General features: G+C 40.7%; 1 protein-coding gene across 2 annotated transcripts in view; it reads right to left on the bottom strand.

Moving 5' to 3' along the window:
• Positions 1-11,517, bottom strand: part of STIM2 (stromal interaction molecule 2) — a 67,233-nt gene extending 55,716 nt beyond the window's left edge. The window contains exons 1-2 of one of the 2 annotated variants that reach the window (XM_021554408.3): positions 5,396-5,452; positions 4,146-4,204 (exon numbers count right to left, since the gene is read on the bottom strand). Coding sequence is in view for 1 of the 2 variants with exons in the window: in XM_021554407.3 (XP_021410082.1) it covers positions 11,221-11,389 (169 nt within the window). In the remaining variant the exon portion in view is untranslated. Of the gene's footprint in view, positions 1-4,145; positions 4,205-5,395; positions 5,453-11,220 lie in introns of those variants that run through there. The other variant, XM_021554407.3, reaches the window with a different exon arrangement.
• Positions 11,518-14,578: the final 3,061 nt, after the last annotated feature.

Genomic DNA, 14,578 nt, shown 5'->3' with positions numbered 1-14,578 from the left:
CTCAGTCAGATCTGAAAGTAAAAGACCAAAGACAGATAGCAAGCCACAATACCAGTCTTTAGGCAGTTACACTATTACTGTATTCTGAAAGCTCTGTATATTCAGTTGGTATGCTTATTCCCTGCCTAGTCTTCTCAAACACTTCACAGACCCCAAAATACAGTAGCAAACAACAAATTATCAGAACTAAAGAAGCACTTCTTAAAACATTTCTATTAAAATGTAAAGAACATATATTCAAATGAACAATCAACTATTACATTCATATTTAAAGAACAAAAACAATAATTTGGGCAACAAGGCAATGGCTGTCTTGTTCTTTGGCTTTTGTAAGAATGTTAATGTGCTGCTGACAGCCTTTTGGGTACAGAAAACTAAGTATGAACTAAGAAAGAAAATCAAAAGCAAAAAAAGTCATTGCAATTTTGATAACTTCTGGCAGGAAAGAAATTTCAGTGTTAGGAGACTGCAAACCAATACAAATCAACAGCAGAAACATAGTTCAATAAAAATCAATTTTAAAAGTAGTAAGTCAATATCAGCAAAAATTTTGCTAGTCCTCAAACTGAAAACACCAAATTAGTCACACCTCCCAAAACCTAACCACCTAAATTATGATGCAGCTTACTGCAACATTATGACATTCTCCTTTAAGTACTTTACCCTTATGCTTTCTATTTTAGCAATCACTTTAAACATTTGCACAAAAAGAAAAATTAATGTTAATGGAAATGGCAGTTATACTGTCAAATTGTTTTGTCTCAAGCAACACAGTCATACCTGTAGTTTCACAGAAGATTAGCAAAAACATGTGAAATAGCCACTTTTACTCAAAGGTGTCCACCAAACTCAATCTTGCCAAGGACTATCTAGCAGCAAATGGTGCCGTACAGAGGGTGATGGCAACAGTTTTTCCCCAAAACCACACATTTTTCTTTATCAAAACAGTTCACTGCAAAGAAATTTCTAGCTCAACTGTACCTGTTCATGCACACATGTTCCCCCACTTCAGCCTGGAAATTGGGAAGTGGGGCAAGACATATCTATTTTCAAACATTCTGCTGACTTTACAATTAGTGCCTCCCGGGCTCACAGCATGAAAATAGGAACCAGTTTTCTTATATTTGCCTGCTTTGTATTATATATATTATATATTATTCCAAAATAGGGCCTACCACACCCTTGCCATCTCCCTCCTAAGACTCGAAACCCATCTGGCTGTCGCAGTGAGTTTCCATCCCTCCCTCCCCCTCTTGGCCTTCCTTGCTTCCAGCCAGTGTTCATTCAACCTTTACTTAGCTAATTGCAGTATATTACTCCAGCAAAAAATGAACCCAACAATTAAATTGCTCAGAATGAGGAAGAAGACATGCTGAAGGACTAAATTGCAGGTGCCTTTAGTTTCTGAAGAACTACAGCCACAGGGCAGGTCTTTCAACACCAAGAAGTCCTACTAGCTTATCTTACACAAAAAGCACTGGCAAACTTGATTCAAGTATCTTAGCTCAGCTGGTTAGAGCATGGCTGTAGTAACACCAAGGTTGTGGGTTCAGCCACAGTATGGATCATTCACCTAGAGGCAGGACTCAGTGATCCCTCCAGATCCTTTCTAACTCAAGAGTATTCTCTGTGTTTCTGTATATTTTCTAGTTTTACGTATCCTTTCAAGAGACAATGATTAATATTCTATTGCTCTGTATTCATAATTCATAGTATTTCTTCCTGACCAACACCCAAGCTTTTTCCAAAGAACAATCCACAACTACTCCCAAAAATCTCAAGTATAACAGCTAATCAGAGATCTATTTAATCAGTTAAATCAACATTAAGTATACACTTAATGGTACAAAAGCACTCGTTAAAGTAAGCTCAAGCTCCTTCCTCTTTTCTCTCCCTGCACCACTCTTTTGCATGTGAACACTACCATCTCATCACTCTGACAGGATCACAGCATCATGAAATACTTTCAGAGAACTGTGCAAGCAACAGCAGCTTGGATTGTCCCAGTTCACCACCCCACTACACACCAAACTTCCAGTAATTTCTGATGCTCCATTTGTAACCACCAAGTACTGTGAAGATGCATCCTTTTTGTTTCTAGGACAGCACGGGATTGTTCACTGCTGGTTTGTAAGAAAACAGTGATTTCTGTGAACCTGATCACAGAGCTTTCACTCTGTTGGAGTAAGGAAATCTTACCAGCATCAAGAGAAATTAGATCCTTGACTACTGTTCATGGGATACTATAAACACACACGAGGCAACATAAAACAAGCTTTTGAGTGCACTGGAGACAAAAGAATAACACATCACAGATGCATAGTTTCTTAGGATGCTTACTCAATAAACAAAACAAAGTAGTTTTACTTGGATTCTTTTATAACAAAGTGTTTAAAGTAGTCAATTGGATGCATTTAGAGTTCAGATAAGTGGGCTTTTTTAGCTTTCAAACATCTACAGCGAAATCAGAATGGGACATGTTCTTATTATCCTGTATTAATAAAATCACATTTCATCAGTTTCAAATAGTAGAAGTAAATAATTATGCTTGGCAAGCAATTTTAATTTTGAGATATGTCTCTTACAATAAATCAATAGAAAAAACAAATTAACTCCCAAAACAAAAGTTTCATTCCAAACCATCCATTTTTCTGCAAGCAAAGTTACTATCATCTACAATAACTAATCTCTTTAAGAAGCCCTACTAAAATCATGGCTCTACTGCTAATCTAAAATCCAAGTGCTATGGATAGCCAAAGTACTTCCTTATCAATTCAAAATGTAATTTTTCAGATTCACAGTTGCTAACATCTGGGTAAAATGTTTCTTTTTGTAAGCTAAATTTCCCTCACCCACCTTTCTCAACTGCTATTTACTTGGCATGTGTTGGCTTCCACTCAAACGGTGGATAATCATTTTCCCCAACACTTTTATCTCCACACAAGATACTGTTGTGCAGCTGTGCACCGAACTGAAGCAAAGACCTGATCCTGATGAAAAACACCCCAGCTTTCAGCTCAATCTATTCCCCCAAGCAGTCCACCTCCAGACATAGTAAGAGAGCAGGCAGAACACACAAAAGAGGCAAGGAGGGAGAGAAGGCAACAAGCACAAAGGAGTAGCACCCCTTCCTGCAGAAACAACCCATTTCAAGTCAAGTTAAACCAGCCACAAGGTGAACATCCTCTAAAGCTGCAGAGGTACAGGTCCCCAGCCCCTGCCTGCAATACTGCCACTGTAAAACCAGTTATTGGAAGTGGAGCTTCACAAGACCAAAACCATTATTTTAAATGCAGCCTTGGAATGAAATCCCAGTGAATACGTAATATAGACTCATGCACTGAAGTTAGTGGAATCCTTCTCAGTGGCTCTTATCTGTATTTCAGACTGACATATTACTGTGTTGCTTCCAAAGTAACTAAAATACCTTTTACAGCACAGATAGTTTTAGCAAATATATTCAGAGAACATGAACCAGGTATGAACAAGAGACTGATGCAGCCAGGTTCCAAAAAAATACTGGAAAAGTTAAGTTTCTCCAATAAAAATTAAAAATATACTCTGGGAAAGACAAAACTGTCTCCATACATTTCATTTGCAACTAAAATCCACCAGTAGGAAAGAATATAAATATATTTTTTCCATCCTGACACTTAACAATATAAATTTTGCAGCTATATGATATTATATAATCTAAATTTTTTATTTAGCAAAATAAAAAGTACTTGGCACTAAAAAAAAAGCAATTTCATTTTCACTTCAAAACAATTTCTAATACTTCAAGCAATTAAAATAATTTTTCACTGCCAGCAGTGTTTTCATATAGACATACAATGTTACAGCAAGAAGTTACCTTGCAACCTACTATATACAGCAATCTAGAATTAGAACTATGGTAGAAGGAAGACTCCTACTCAGAATAACTACCTTTCATATTTGTTTCAAATTCATCACAGAACACTTGATTTGTATATGCTTTTTATTTGTTAACAGTATAGTATTTCCTGTTTGTTGTTCTTCAAATGAAAATACTGTGTAACACTTCAAAATGAGGAAAAACTAATCAAGCTTGTCATTTCCAGACTACCAGATAAAAAGATTCTTTTTATATGCTTTAGATCAAGGCATAAAAACAGAAAACCCACCTACTTAGTGCATCTAGTGAGGGCAGAAGGGAGGAATGAATTTCAAGTAAAGCCTGTGGCTGGGACAAAAAAAAAAAATCAGATTGACAAAAGTTATTAGTCAAAGTTTATAATTCCCTAGTGAAGCTCACTGAACATACTTCTACATGAAAACTGAGTATATCTTTAAAATAATCAGTTATTGAGCCATTCGCTCATTCATCAAAGACTACATATTTTTTAAAATACCCAAACAAACAAATAAAACAAAAAAAAAAAAACCAAAAAAAAAAAAAAAAAAAAAAAAAAAACACCCCGTTCAGGAGATATTCTTGACAAATATCATGGGGAGCCACAAGGAGTTATTTACTATTAAAAATATAACATTTGTGTGGAAATTTCCTTTCTAAATAATATATTTAACTTGCAAGAAACTCTAAATTTAAGTAATTCAGTTCACAGAGCCACTAGATGGAACTGAGAAAAACTGTTCCCTTATCTTTGTAACATTATCACACGTTTCATAATTGCATACAATTAACCCCTTCCTTTATTCTAAACTGTAAAGTGAGAAGGAGCATTCAGACGACATTCACAAAGTTTCTCCTTTTAAGGAGAAAGTACCCAGAGCCTAGAAAACCAAAACGTCTTAAGCAAATTTGTATTCAAGAAAAACCTGCTTAAATTAATACTCTATCACAGGTTTGTTTACTTTTAAACACAGCTTTAAGTAGGTTAAGGTAAACTACTGTTTTTAGTAAACTACTCATCTTAGTTCTAGAAACTGAGCATATGACAATTTCTCATAAATGAACATTGACTACAGAAACACAGTACACACACAAAAAACATAATCAGGTATTAAAATTTTAGCTCGAGACAGTACCAGAGGGCTGGGCTGCTGACAGTTTTTAAATTATTTATGATGCATAAGAAAAGATAGGAAACAGAAACTGTTGCCTAGAGGAAAAGGATCAAAGCTGTCTTTGCATTCCTATAAATTCTGAGTTACTGCAGAAGTCAAGTTTAACACAATCCAAGCAGCCTCAACAACAGTTCCAATTTACACAAGTTTCTGTGGTGCTGCTTGTGGTTTGCAATAAAAGCTGCAGTAACTCAGTGATAGAGTTCCCATCTCAACATCCAGGAATTGCTGAAGATTCACCTGCAGTAACACAACACTGCCTGCATAGAGAGAAAATCTCCTGATATACTTAAAAGTCTTGGCTAGACACCACAAGAATGAGATCGAAAAGGTCAGTGGTTCTTACCTCTTAATTTGAATTCTGTTGAAACAATTGAGTCAACAGTTCTGAGTGCTATGGGCTCTTAATTCTTAATTGCACTGACAAGCACAGTATCTTCAATTTCCAAGATGAATTTTTAGTTAAAATTCTGCAGTACATCTCATTATACAGCCCGCCTCTACCAGGTCTTTGAAAAATGCCATGGATTTTTCAGATTTGAAGGAAAATGGGCAAGATCCAGAAGAAACAGGCAGGGGGAGGAAAGGTATAAATAAATTCTCTTCAGTTAAGTTTGAATTGCTCAGAGAAATCAAGTGAACAAGTGCAAATTTTCTGACAATCATCACATTCTGTTTGTGCTGATTCTAAATTTTAACAACACATTATAATTTTATTCACCCCTCCTCTTTCAGATATGCAGTTTCCATAGTAACTGGCAATACTTAGTAGTAACCAAAGGCAGAATAACACTAATTTATGTAATAACTTGAAACTTACCTGGGTTTCTAAAACTGTGTATATGCTTATTTTAGAACAACAAACATTGTGGTTATTAATTTTTTTACACATTCCCTATGTGGTCAAGATAAACATCTCAAGCTTCTGTATTTTAAAAAGCCAGTTTCACAGACAGGTTGTAACAGACTAATCCCAATAAAGTCTTCTCATATATCAGGATTTCTGCAGCAAATTAGTCAAAATGTAAAAGAACACTAGTAATTTTCTTAGCTTTCCCACATCAGCTCTTTTCTGTGTGTTCCTCTTCCTAAATATTGAGTGAGAATAAACACTAAACACAAAAAAGATGTAAAGATGTCCAAGTTAAAGAACACAACCTAAAAATCAATTAGATGGCTATCAAACTGCTTACTTCATACAAATGCTACAAAACCCCAGCATTTTTAGGTGATTTTCATAGCAGTAGTATCATCATAGGAAATCTTATCAAGATCAACTGCTCCTGTCACTGGGTACAATCCTCTTTTGACAAATACATGGCAGCCCAAGCTAGTTATGATAGATCAGTATCCCTGGAGTTAGGCAGAAGAAAATGAGTCATGCCCAAGTTGCATAGGCCCAGCTTTGCAGAATGGAGTAGGAGGTCCTCAGAAAAGCAGAGATGCCTTCAGAAAGCTTACAGCTGAAAGGGCAACACAAAAACCTGCTGATGGAGAGATGACAGAGCTCCAACATTTCAGGGAGCAACACTGGGGGTATTAAGAAAGGGTCTGCTACTTACTACTACTCTAACACTAGGGGAAAAAAAACAGCTAAATAACCTGTCTAAACTAAAACACTAAGACTGAATCCTCAGAAGAGGTGAAGGAAAAACCACACAGGACACCAGAAAGTACAGAACACACTGGCAGAAGCACTGAAGAGTTACAATTTAAACAGTGGAATGCTGTAGGGTAAAAAAAGCTCAGTTAAGGGCAAAGGAAGTTACAAGTGCTTTATTGTCTTATCTCTGAGTGAGAGTCCAATATACTAAGCTACATAAAGGCCAAGATTTTTCCTGGTTAATTGTTTTTTAATATTTGTTTCAAAACTGTCTAAAAATTCACCCATTCACAGCTTTTTTAACTGTATCTCATAGTCATGAGAATACAACTGCTGACTGAGCTATAGAAACACACATCTCTCCTGAATTTCTTCTATTCTTCATCACTAAAAATAAAAAATATGCTAAGAAATTAAAAACTTAATTAAACCAAGAAACTAATTCTCTTTCAAAGACAGATGACTGCATTGAGATGCTATGAAAAAGTAAATGATAGCTTGAAGTCAACACCCTTTAGAGGAGACAGGACTTGAAATTTCTGTCCTCCCACCAGAAACAGTAAAACCAAATTACAAGCAGCTTTACTAGACACAAACACAAGAAATGAAACTGCAAAAACCAAAAAACTAAAAAAAACAAACCTGTAATGCTGAGTCTCCGTCACTACAGAAATCTACTAGCAGTTTACTAAGAAAGCAACAGAAGTCTCATAGCTCACAAACTTTTAAGATAAGTGCATGCCAAACTCATGCAAAAGCATTTCACTATGTGTCCAAATTCACCATTCTCTTTGTATTAGCTCACCGTACATGAAGTCTCACACACAACCACCAAATTCCAAATGCATCATTCAAGCCCCAAAAAGGTCACTGATGCAGTTTCACAGTCACCTTAGTGATAAAATTCTATGAACAGCTCCGTTCAGACTATCACTAGGTGTCATCACAGGAAGCAGACCATCCTTTTTCCCCCTCTCTTGACACCTGGTCCTCCCTCTTCTTTGCACTGGCACCAGGCCTAAAGTAAGTCAGGAAAGAGTCTGATAAGAAATTCATCATTTTACCTGTTGCCTCTGGTTCTTGTCACATTCCTGCGAGCCAAAGCAACAGACAGTGCTCATCACAACATTAGGGCAAGTCAGGTGCTACAAAGCAGAAAGAGAGCACAGAACTCCTTCCCTCTGGTGGGTTTCCAGCAGTGGGCTGAGCACGCCCACTCCTGCTAGCTCTCTTCTGGTAACAATAGTGCCTGAACAGCCAGCTGGGGTCCATCCAGAGAAAAAAGCCCCACTTAAACAGCCACCCACACTACAACAGCTTAAGCCAAATGTAGAGTTGCAGCTAAAAACACATATTCCAGAAACCTTCGCTTCTCAAATGCCAAAGTCTGATTAATTTGAAGAGCTCAGAGTGTTAATATGATGGCTAAGTTCCAGAATAAAAATGTAATTAAAAGAAAAATCTTTGAATTACTAAAAAAAAGTTACATTATGTTGCCTATTGTTTCTTCAATGCAGCGCTGTAGTTAAAACTAGTCTGAAATATTATAAGACATAAATTGAAAGAAATTTATTAGCCAAACACAGGTGCAGGTTCTCTATCACACTTAAAAGCAGCCAAGTTAATCCATGATCATTGATTAAATTTAAACATAAAAAGAATCACAACACAACTTAAAATTGGGTGAATATGAAAATGTGAAAACCCAGTGCTATCTTCAAGTTTAGAACAGAAGGTTCCTTAAAACCATCTGTTTTAGGGAAGTTAAGTAGTGAACAAGCAGATCTGGAGTGAATAGCAAACAGCCTCATGGTGTTCCCTCCAAGGAAGACATAGTTCCGTTGGTCCAATTTTCATAATCACATCTAAATACCTTCAAGCACAGTGTCACATTACACATCCAGCTGTCATTTATACTGTTAAAAAGGCACATATACACAGGAAAGACAACAGTAATGATAATCTATGTACTCAATTAAGCAAACACCTGAACATCTGATAAAATATGGCAAAAATAGAACCATAGGCTCTCCCTGAAACTCATCACACTTCCCTTTTCTGACAAAAATCTAGATTATCTTTGCCAGTTTCTCCTCTAAGCCAATAAAAACCTCTGATACTGGGAACCTGTGTAACAATCTACACAATTTGACTGCTATAGGTAAAAACTTTCCAGCCTATATTTAATCACAATCACACCCACTAAAATTTACTTCCTCTTAACATCTCAACCACAGTAAAAAAAATGAAAAAAACATTTAAAAAATTTTTAAAAATACAGAAAGAAAAGTTTAAAAAAACTCCCGGTGCTTCTGTGAACCATTTCTTACATACCCATCCCACCACCTTTTCCACCACATCTAAATAATCCAATACTTTAACAAAAAATAAAAAATTAATTCATAGGTTCTGAACCTCTCAAACCACATTGCTACATTCCACTGTACTATTTGGATTTAATAGTCAAAAGCAGACATAAAAGTGCTATCAAAAAAAAAAAAAAGAAAAGAAAAAAGCCTCCTGTAATTTAAACTCAGTCAACATATCCAAGGATGGCATCTACTTTTGCCAGCTGCAAGTTGCTCATTTGACCAATTTGTGACTAGAAGTCCTAAATTATTTCCTACAGCTGTTTCCCAAACATCTCTATCTAAGCAACCCATAGCCTCTTCCTACTGCAGCATTTTATATTTAGTAGCTTTTTATCTTCTGGACTGTCTTCTCAAACCAATCAAAATTACTGAACTAAAAGTTTATCCTGTTGTTTTCCAGATGAGTTTCCTAACTCAGCAGCACATCTGCAACTTTCACCTTTTAGTAAAATGACAGATAACATAACTAAAATAACCCCCTGAAAAAGCCATCTGTTTTTTTCCAAACCTTCAAAAACCTTCTTCCAACTTTGCAAAAAGTAACTTAAAACTATTTGGGAGTTAGTTAGATAGGCAAACAACCTCCATGATAAATTGAAACTTGTATTTATTAAGTGGATGAACACAGAACTATGCTGAAACCGCCTCAAATGTAAAACTCGAAGATGGCTTTTAAGCATATGTATTTTGCAGACCATACTGTCATGTAACACAATAAATCCACTCAGAGCATGTTAGATTTCTTAAATAATTGTATTTCTTCTTCACCAGAGTCACTATTAAGTGGGAGAAAACACAACTGATAGGCATCTAAGTACCTTTACAGTCTATAATACATTTTAAAATTTTGGTTTTTTCCATAGAGACTGACACATCAAAATTGACTAAGCACAAAATGTAGACAGCATCAGCAGTATTCATAGTAAGAACTGCTTAATACCACCTACAACCAGATCAATCACCATCAAAAAACAAAGAGAGCTGTTCTGATACAGCACTTCCACAACACCCTTGGGAGGTACAACTGCTGCTTCACAGACTGCGGATGTTCCAACTTCCTTAGTTCATACAGCGAGCCAAGAGATTGGACAATTCCCGTTCCAGAAATGTCGCGTCCCCAAACAGGACCACTAGATCACGTAGCTTTGCATCTCTACCTTGGAATTATTTCATGACTACTGCTGAAGTTTCGTTAATTCTAATTAAAATTCATTTCTTTAAGGTGTTGGGCTGAGAAGAAACCCAGGTATGTGTCATCAGCTGAAGTTCAACACTTGCAGTTCAGGGTGTCAATACTACTCCAAACAACATCATCGTTAAGTTTTTCTCTGAGAAACGCACACCACTTTGATTCTGAAGGGATATGGGTTTTTCTTGTTTCGTCCACCTTCCATGTTCTTCCCTCCAATTACGGAGCTTTTTGGAAAGCACATTATGAAACAGGGCAAACTTCTAAATATTTCCGATTATTTCCTAACGTACAAATCCCATTTTCTTAAGTGAACTGTCTGAAGGCAGTAAAGCTTCCTCCTGTTCATTACAAGATAGATTCGGAACACGTATAAGCCATTCAGAACCATCAAAGCCTGCTGAAATTAGATTATTTTAAATGTTTCGGTATAACCGCTGGTATTAATTGCAGGCATTCCCAATTGCCCTAAGTACGATAATGTGACTTTTCTTTAAAGAATTAAGGCTGGAATGCCTTCCCCTTTCCCGGAGAACTAAACCCCCTGGGGCAGGGATGGACAGCTCTGCGCTCGCAGGAGCAGCGCGGCGATGCAGGGGACCCGGGAGCTGCCCGTGCCGGGTCCCGGCCGGAGCCGCCCGCGGGCGCGGCGCCGGGGCGGGCGCGCTCCGCCGTTCCCGGCCGCGGCCGGCGGCGCCCCGGACACCCGCACGGGCGGCACCGCGGGAGCCGACGCGGAAGCGGCGGCTCCGGATCTCAACAATATCGCTATTCAACAGGATCCTGCACACATCCTGCGGCGGGCTCCTTCCCGGGAAGGGCCGCGCCGGGCAGTACCGCAGCGCCGCCGCCGCAGCCGGACCCCCTGCAGACCGGCCCGGCGCCCTCTGCAGAGCCGCACCGCGCCCGGCCCCGCGGCGGCGGCAGGCGGCTCGGAGGCGCCGGAGAACCGCGTCCCAGCCCTGCCCCGACAGCGCGCCCGCCGGCGGGACGCGCGGGGCCGTTACCTGTCACCGGCTCCGCCGCAGCGGCCGCGCCTCCCCGTCCTCCGCGCCGGCCGCCGCCGCCGTCCGCAGCCTCCAGCTCGCACCCCGCGGCGGCGGCGGGCAGGAGCAGCCCCAGCAGGAGCAGGCAGGTCGGCACCGGCCGCACGCCGGGCGCTCGGAGCCCGCTCATCGGTACCGGCGCTACCGCGGAGCGAAGGCAGGAGCACAAGGACGGAAGGAAGGAACGCAGGGCTGGAGCTCCGCGCTGCGCCGCTGCCGCTCCGGCGGCACCAACCCGCTCCGCTCCGCTCCGCTCCCCGCCGCGCCGGCCCCGCGCCGCCTCCCGCCGCTTCCGGCGGCCCCCGCGCCGCCGGCCGACACGTCACCGCGCTGTGACGTCACCGGGGAGGCGGCGGCGAACGGCGCGTGGCCCCGGTACCGCATCGGACCGGACCGGATCATCCTGGACCGGAGTGGGCAGGGCAGGACCGGGCCGTCCTGGACCGGAGTGGGCAGGGCAGGACGGGACGGGCCCGGCCCGGCGGCAGCCGCAGGTGCCGGGACCGCGCCCGGGCCGCCTGCATCGGCGGGCGGCGGCGCTTCTGCCGGCTCCCGCCAGCCCGAGCCGGGACCTGCGGAGCGCGGCTCCCGCGGGCCGCCAGACGTGTCCCGGAACCCCTCGGATCCAGACCGGCTGGGCCGGGTTCAGCAAAGGCACAAGGTGAAAATAAGATGTTTTAGCTACAGGGCAAAGCGAGACCTTGGACTTGGTTAAACTTGTCCTTATCGCACCGCCAGTGCAGACACCTGAGGAGAGCTTTCTGAAGTTTAGGTACAGCACTCTCAAAACATCAACAAAACGAGACAAGAAGAGTCTCAAATCTGATCGCACACGACTGAAACCAGGAAAACTAAGTCTTCACAAAGATTCAACCGTGATTTCATTCTGCTTAAAATCTTAACCAAAAAAAAAAAAAAAAAAAAAAAAACCTTTTGCTTATGATGTTTCCATCAAGCCACTGAATGGCACTAAAGTCTGTTTGTGCTTTGTCCTGTCCAAACCTGCAGTACTTCACAGCATTCTGTTTAGAGCCATTTAACGAGAATAACACAGCCTTTAAAGACCAAATTCAATCTTGTATCTTAGATACACGTGAGAAAATAACACAACACAGGTGCTAAAAGCTATATAAACGTTACATTTTCTATTAACTATTGCAATTACCTAAGAAATAACAAGAGGGGTTGAAAGAGCCTTGAGAAAAGCCTTTGCCTGCTATGTAGAACCTCTAGGAGACAGGAGCAGGAGATGGAGTTGTACAAGCTGCTTCTGCGGGTCAGCAAAACCTGGAAAGCTAACTGTAAAATCATTACAGTACTATTAAATGCAGCAGGAAACAATTTCCCTACTAATATAGTTGGCATGCAAATTCCATCCCAGGTGAAAACATATTTTTATGGGGGAAAAATACCAAAACTTTAATCATATAGCATATAAAGATTTGGAAAATGTTTCTAAACCTAATGAACTCTGATTGAATTGTGAAGTCTGTGCATAGCGTTATCATTTCTGCTGGTGAATGAAACAGCTTTTAAAGACTAACAGTATCTGACCAGACCTTGTGCAAAGGGAACAATGAAAAGCCTGTATCTTAAGAAAGCTTGTTCATTATTGTTTAACTTTAGGGAGGGGAGCTGGAGCAGAGTAAGTTTCCCAGATGGAAACAAAGAAACCGGCTGTTAATTTAATTAATTAGTTAATGTTACATTACAAAGAGAGAGAACTGCATAAAGGGCACATGAACGAAGTAAGCTTCCTGGACAAGCGTGAACTGTTTTAACTGCGAGTTGGTGAAGTCGAAAGATCCAGGCTGCACAAGTACTGTAAATAAAAGCCTATTCTGCATCAGAATAGCTGTGAGATGGGGACACTCCAAGAAAACTATGTGGGCCTAAAATAATAAATGATCCTTTCTAGAAGTCGTCTTACTGTATTGCTTCTTTCTCACTTCCTGCTGTTACCTACAAGTCCCCAAATTAAGCATGGAATGGATTGTTTTCACGCAATGACTGTGTTCTGGAGTTGTGGGGATGTCACTGCTGGTCAGGACACCATAGCAGATCTCACAATGAGAAGCTGCTTAGCTGGAAATGCCTCATGATGCAGTGCCACTTCATATCATGCAAAATCAGCTGCATGAGCTCAGAATAAAGGAAAGCCTGCAGCCTAACCCGTTAATAACAGAAACCTAAACAATTTGTTGTTTCAATATGTGGACCCAAATTCTAAGGAGTGCCCTGCAAGGCTTCATCACAAAATCAGAGAAAAATGTATGACCTCCAGAGTTCCTCTAGTCTAATTCTCTTACTGAACCCCAAGGAACATCACTCATAACCAGATACCAGTTTCACTTCAGACTGGTCATCACTACTTTTTAAGTGTTTCAGACTGCCACCCACCTCGTCTACTTACCCCGTCCCTACTGGACTACAAAGATGCTGTGGATGTCACATCGAAAGACCCTTACTAAAATCAGTATGTGCTGCTCTTATCACTTCAGTCATAGAGCCAACTCTCTCATGACTGAAGACAAATGAGTTGATGGAACTCAGCTGGTTTTCTGAATTGACTCATCCTTTGTCATCTAGAAATGGCTTTCAGAAATGTGTCCTTCATTATCTCCTCTGAGATACCTGGTAAGGATGACTGCTCTGTAGTTACCTGCACCTTGCTTTGATGATGGATGTGACATTTGCTTTTTTCCAGTAACTGGAAATCCCATCTGATAGCCACAGCCTTTAGAAGGTGATAGGATGCAGCACAATGAAGTTAATCACCCTCCTCAGCACCTTTACAAGCAGCTCCTAAGGACTTGCAAACATGTAATTTGCTGAAGTCTCTGCAAACCTTGCCAAACTAGGCATAGAGCTCTGTGAACCCTAAGGGCTGACCTTACTAGTAAAGAACAAGGGAAAGAGGGCTTTGAGCATCTCAGCCTTTTTACAGTTCTTCATCACTAGTGACCCGCCCCATCCATCAGCAGAGCTGTGTGCGTTTTGGGTATGTCTGCTATTCAGAATGTTGTCTCTACCTCTGGCTGTAGACAGTTGTAATAGAAAGGCTGGAATTCGTTGTGAATGGAGAATTAATGGTACTGTCTGGGCGTGGGGTCGCTGGATGAAGCACACGGCAGTAAAAGAGTTCTCAGTTTGGACTATGCTATTGGCATCCAAATTACCCAACCTAGCACATTTGTGTGCAGTTTTACAAGACAGTTTTTATCTTTTTCTGGAGAAAAAGAGCAATGAAGAAATCCTGATGATTTACAGAGGTGAGACAGGGTGGAGACACCGATCGCTATCAGCTGCTAAAGGCTGC

This window comes from Lonchura striata, chromosome 4 (assembly GCF_046129695.1).
Source record: "Lonchura striata isolate bLonStr1 chromosome 4, bLonStr1.mat, whole genome shotgun sequence".
NCBI lineage: Eukaryota > Metazoa > Chordata > Aves > Passeriformes > Estrildidae > Lonchura > Lonchura striata.
Note: the sequence above shows the minus strand (reverse complement) of the source record. Positions and strands in the feature narration are given on the sequence as shown.